The 6,000-nt window shown below is 33.4% G+C and overlaps 1 protein-coding gene across 1 annotated transcript; it reads left to right on the top strand.

The window, feature by feature from the left end:
- Window positions 1–4,928: 4,928 nt before the first annotated feature.
- LOC125195483 (putative F-box protein At1g33530) lies at window positions 4,929–5,798 on the top strand. Its single transcript, XM_048093628.1, has one exon. It carries the CDS (start codon window positions 4,929–4,931, stop codon window positions 5,796–5,798), a length of 870 nt encoding a protein of 289 aa, XP_047949585.1.
- Window positions 5,799–6,000: the final 202 nt, after the last annotated feature.

The raw sequence follows: 6,000 nt of genomic DNA on the forward strand, positions 1-6,000 counted from the left end.
ATAAATTTAAAGGATGGTTGAGCTAACTCATGCATATGATGCATCTCTATTGACTTTTTTGTTTCTTGTGGAGAAGACCCTCACTAATTGGAGTAAGATATGGGTATTAGTACTTTTGTACAAGAAAATTAATTTTTTACAGGAGAATTCTAGTTTTAAAATTTATAAAATAATAAAAATAGAAAGAAATAGTGAGAAATATTATTAGTAATGAGACACGTCTTATTAGAAAGAGAAACATTTTTCGTGGATATAGTTAGTATTTCTATCTACTAATTATGGATATGCGTTCTTGTTTGTGTTAATGAAGGGAGTAGTACTTACAATACTTTCTGCATCCTATAAGAGTACGCACTATTCTTTTTAACTAAGTTTCACAAGAGTATGCAATTTTTTAATTTTGAAAACTATTGAGTTGAGATCAATTCTCCATTAATAATTTCTTTATTACTTTCTTTTTCTTTATGTATCGCATACTTTACTAATTGTGCATTAAAATTCGTGCACAACTAACCGTGTACACTCTTGTGGGGTAGAGAGTAATACTCCCTCCGTCCCAAGATAAGTGAACACAAACTTTTTGGCACGGAATTTAAGAAAATGAGGTTTTGTTAGTAAAGTGGAAAGTGAATAAAACAAGAGAGTTAATAAAGTAGAGAGAATTCCAAAAAACGAAATGCCTCACTTATCTTGGGACGTCCCAAAAAAGAATGTGAGTCGTTTATCTTGGGACAAAGGAAGTATTTACTATGCTTCTATGCATTCATATGATTGTTAATTTGCTGATAAGAATTTTGTGGCTTTGTGTTCAACTAGCTATGAATCTAATATAAGAGTATGGTTAGTACTGCCAGAGTGTTGTGGCTATTGAATTTGTGGAAAGAGTGGTCATAGTTTGATACATCAAAGCAATGTCTTTTTATGTGATTGACCTACTTTTGTGCTTAATTTATTTTGCATTCTAATTTAGCATAATTAATTTTCTATTATTCAAATTTATTGTTTTACCACCTCTTGTTCGATCCCAAAATATACAATTGTCACTGTATGTTTCCATGGTAATTGAATATTAGGGACAATAATAAATTTGCTGTGTTTATAAAATAATATGAACATCGATCATGCTTTAATTTACACATGAGTGCTCAAAGTTTTTGCATATAATTACTTGTTGTTTACAGTCAATACCAATAATATATTATTTATCTACTCAAAAAACGTAGTGCGTTTAATTTGGTGAAATATGATGATCTTCAACGATTTCCAGCATCATTGTCTACACAATCTTCAATTAATAACATGAACCTCAAACCCATTTTTATATACATCACATTAGAAATTAGTTTTGCTCTAACCATTAAATTCAAACTTTACACAATTTTTGAATATGTCATAAATTTTTTGCGGCAGCACCATAACTAGTAGTAGTATTATTCCATAGAAAAAATCCAAAAATAAATTAGATTTGACATGGGATTAGATAAGTTTTGTATACTAAAACTCATTTTTGGTGTTATATCATTTAACTAAAAATTGGGCTAAATAGCTTTTTCATATGAAAGCCCAACTCATTTTGGATTATAAATATTTAAATACCCTAATTTTTCCATATAAAATGCGCAACTCATTCTTCACTCTCTACCGAATCAAGCAATTATTATTTCGATTTCGACAGATCGCTAGCTGAGTTAGCTGAATTCGAGCAATTATTTAATTTGCAGGATTTAAATTTCGAGAATTAATTAGGTAGGTGCTGATGAATTTCGATCAATTCGACTACTATTTCAATTTACTTGTCTTTTTATATTGATTACTAATAGTTCTTCATTTATGTTGTGACAACTCTTATTCTTATATTTGTTTATTTGTGCTGAATCCCCTTACTTAAATGACTGCTTGTTTATGTAATGTGTTGATTCAATAGATAATTGATTAAATTTCTTGAGAAAAAGTTGTTCTTTTTTTTATAGATATAAATTGATGAAGGTTACTAAACATTAGTATAGGATGATGAATAAAAGCGCCCCTACTGCCGTGAGAAGAAGTAAAAGAATATTGCTGCAGAAGGAAGGCTTTTTGACAAATATACCACAAGATATCATTAGAAAGATCTTGGGAAGACTTCCGATTATACGCATTATGAGGTGCAAGTGTGTTTGTAAATCATGGCGCAGTCTGATTGAAGGGGGTGACTTTGCGTTGGAGTATACTCCACAACCAGGCCTGGCTTTCGTTCATCGAGAAACGGGGTATGTAGTTTGCGATGAAGGCTGCAAGCCACTTTGCCAGTTCGACTTTCGCCCCCCTCAGAATCAAGATTTATCTCGTACAGTAGTTGGTTCAGTTAATGGTTTGATTTTGGTGCAGTATGGCAGTGTTGTTAGTTTTTGCGTATGCAATCCAATCACAAGTGAATATATCGAGCTCCCTCGTCAGCCTATACGTAGCTGCATATTTGGATTTGGCGTGAGCAAATTAAGTGGGCAATACAAGATTTTGTGTAGCGATAAATATGGATCATGTCATGTATACACTCTAGGAAGAGGAGTAGGGTCGTGGAGGAGCATTGGAACCGCAATAGGCAGCCCTAGACTACCTCCGGAAAATGCTGCATTTTTAAATGGAAATCTTCACTGGTTGACATGGGATCCGAAGGGGAGTCCCTTGGTTTGTTGCTTGGATCTTGAAACCGAGCTCTTTACTAGCTTTTCTGTCCCTCCCTGTGAACACATTAATTATGATGATAGATTCTGGCTATACAAAATTGGCGAATATCGGCTATGTGTTTTGGAGGGTCAGCTATGTTTATGCGATATTTTTCATCGCAGTGTTGTAATCTGGCAGATGAACAACTACAGGGATGCGAATTCTTGGATAAATGTATATACCATCAGTCATATCCATGACGCTATTTTACCGCTCAAAGTTTTTGCAAATGGTAACTTGTTATTTATCGAGTGTAGAAATGGTCGACTATATATCCACTCCAAAAACAGCGATAGTCTTGTGAGAAATGCTTATCTTCGGCGATCTAAGTATTATTTTTCCAACATCATCACCTATTTCCCAAGCTTTCTCTCGTTTACAGCTATGGGGATTAGCGATGTTCAGTCATTAATTTTTTATTAAGCTACATGTATAGATTCCTATTAAGTACACTACTTTATCTCTCTTCTACTTTATTCTTTATTTATCTTTTACTATTTACAGTACAATTTAATTCAATAAACACATCTCATTAAAAGATAAATTCATGTTTTGACAGGGGACAATATATGTTATAATGTAAAATTGAATGAAAAATAGTCAGAATATTATTAGTACAAAAATATGACACATCTCATTAAAAGAGAAATTTACTGTCTAGATAGAGATAAGTTTTGGTGGATGAACCGAAAATGGAGATATTTTTTAACTGTGGATATAATCATCTATTAGTTCGTGCTTAATTTAATTTGCATTCTAATTCAGCATAAATTAATAGTTTACTACTCTCTTATACCATAAAAATAGTCTTATACGTGGATAACACGAGTTTTAAGAGAATTTAATAAAGAAAGGGAGATTGAAGAAAAGTGAATTAATATAAGAGAGATGTCAGAAATTAAATGTGAATAAAGTATGATAGAAACTTTTCATTATGAGAAATACCACTATTTTTTGTACACATTTCAAAATGACAGAAGGAGACTATTTTCTATGAAGAGTATTATTCAATAAACTTGATTAATTTACTATTCCTTCCGGCCCAATTTAGGAGTCCCGGTAACTTTTGCACACCCATTTTGTAAAAATCATAATAAATAGTTAAAGTGGAGAAATGGTAAAAATAAGAGAGAATAATGTTGTTAAGACTCTACTCAGCATTATTCTCTCTCTAATTTTACCATTTCTTTATTTTAACTATTTATTATAATTTTTACAAAACGTGTGTGCAAAAGTGACCTGGACTCCTAAAGTGGGACGGTGGGAGTATTATTAAATTTATTGCTTCACCTCCTGTGTTTCGATTCTAAAATATACAATTGTCAGTTTCAAAAACTCTACTTTTTTTTATCAAACTATTTATATTTATTTATTCCACAAACACTGCGCTTTATTTCCAATATATCATTAATATTAGAATTGTCGACCGGATATTAGTTTAATATTATCTATTTTGGATCAAGCCCGTACGTGTACGAGTAACCCAACAAACATGTTAACTCATATGAAAGCCCAACTAATTTCGGATTATAAACAAACATGTTAACTCATATGAAAGCCCAACTAATTTCGGATTATAAATACAATAGTCTAATCCTTATGAATATCCCAACTTCTTATTCTCTCTACCGAATCTTAATTAGGTCATGAGTGCTAAGTTTGCTGAATTCGAGCAATTCTTTTGCCGATTTCGAAAATTAATTAGGTAAGTGCTGATGAATTTCGAGCAATTTTCTATTTTTTTTTGTTAAAATAGTCTTTTTTTGGGTTCTTCATTTATGTCTTGTTAAATTTGTTTATTTGTGCTGAATCCCCCAACTAAATTGACTGGTTGTTTATGTTATGTCTTGATTCATTAGATAAATGATTTAATTTGTTTTCAATTTTTTGTTATAGATATAGATTGGGGATGTATTCATGTCCTTACACTAAATATTTATAAAACACAAAATACTTGTCGTTCATTGGCTCTTGTGATCTAACAGTTAGATTAATGCAACGTGTCATCCAATAATGTAGATTTTTAGCCTAATAATGTAGCTCGGATAATAATGCACTTAGTATTTTAGTCTGATAATGTAGATTGGTAAGTGGAAACAAATGTTCTTACGTAGCTTCCCTACTGCAGTTATGTATGGATGAAGATCTCCACAACTGCCCTCAGAAGGAGGAGTAAAAGATTGCTGCATGAGCAAGATTTGTTGACAAATCTACCGCAAGAGATGACGAGAGAGATCTTTAGAAGACTTCCGATTAAATGCATTATGAAGTGCAATTGTGTTTGCAAATCATGGCGCAATTTGATAAAAGGTGGCGACTTTGAGATGTGGTATACTCCGCAACCAGGCCTGGCTTTTGTTCATCGAGACATCGGGTTTGCAGTCTGCGACGAGGCCTACAAGCCACTTTGCCACTTCAGCTTTCCTCCTCTCAAAGAAGATTCAACTACTAGTCTCCTTTGTGTCGTAGTTGGTTCAGCTAATGGTTTGATTTTGGTTTGGAATGGAACTGATGCTAGGCTTTTCGTATGCAATCCAATTACAAGTGAATATATCAAGCTCCCTCTTCCGTATATGACTAGCCACATATTTGGATTTGGCGTGAGCAAATTAAGTGGACAATACAAGATTTTATGTGGCGCTCATGTATACACTCTAGGAAGAGAAGGAGGGTGTTGGAGAAGCATTGCTGCGGCAATAGGCCGCCCTCGACTGCCGTGGGAAAATGCAGTATTTTTCAATGGAAATCTTCACTGGTTGACAATTGATTATAAGGAGAATGGAATTCCCTTGGTTTGTTGCTTTGATCTTGAAACCGAGTTGTTTACCAGCTTTTTTCTTCCTCCTCGAGATCACATTACTAATTATGATGATGGATACTTGTTATATTTGAATGGCGAATATCGGCTATGTGTCTTGGATGGTCGGTTATGTTTATGCGATAAATTACGACGTGGTCACACTGTTATCTGGAAGATGGACACCTACGGGGATGCGAATTCTTGGGTAAAGGCATACACGGTTAGTGATATCCATGGAATTATTTTCCCGCTCAAAGTTTTTGCAAATGGTGACTTGTTGTTTTCCGCCTGAAAATGATCAACTATATATCTACTCCAAAAACACCGAGCGTTATGTGAAAAATGCTCATCTTCGCCTATATAAAACTTATTTATCCAACATCATCACTTATATCCCAAGCTTTCTCTCGCTCACAGCTATGGGGATTCCTAATGTTCAATCGTTAAGTGTTTGTTAATCAACATGTATAGATATTTATATTTTCAAAGATTCT

The sequence above is a fragment of the Salvia hispanica genome, chromosome 6 (genome assembly GCF_023119035.1).
Source record: "Salvia hispanica cultivar TCC Black 2014 chromosome 6, UniMelb_Shisp_WGS_1.0, whole genome shotgun sequence".
Taxonomy (NCBI): domain Eukaryota; kingdom Viridiplantae; phylum Streptophyta; class Magnoliopsida; order Lamiales; family Lamiaceae; genus Salvia; species Salvia hispanica.

Excerpts from the sequence above, each read along its gene's own strand:
- LOC125195483 (XM_048093628.1), top strand. The coding sequence starts at position 4,929 with ATGACGAGAGAGATCTTTAGAAGACTTCCGATTAAATGCATTATGAAG.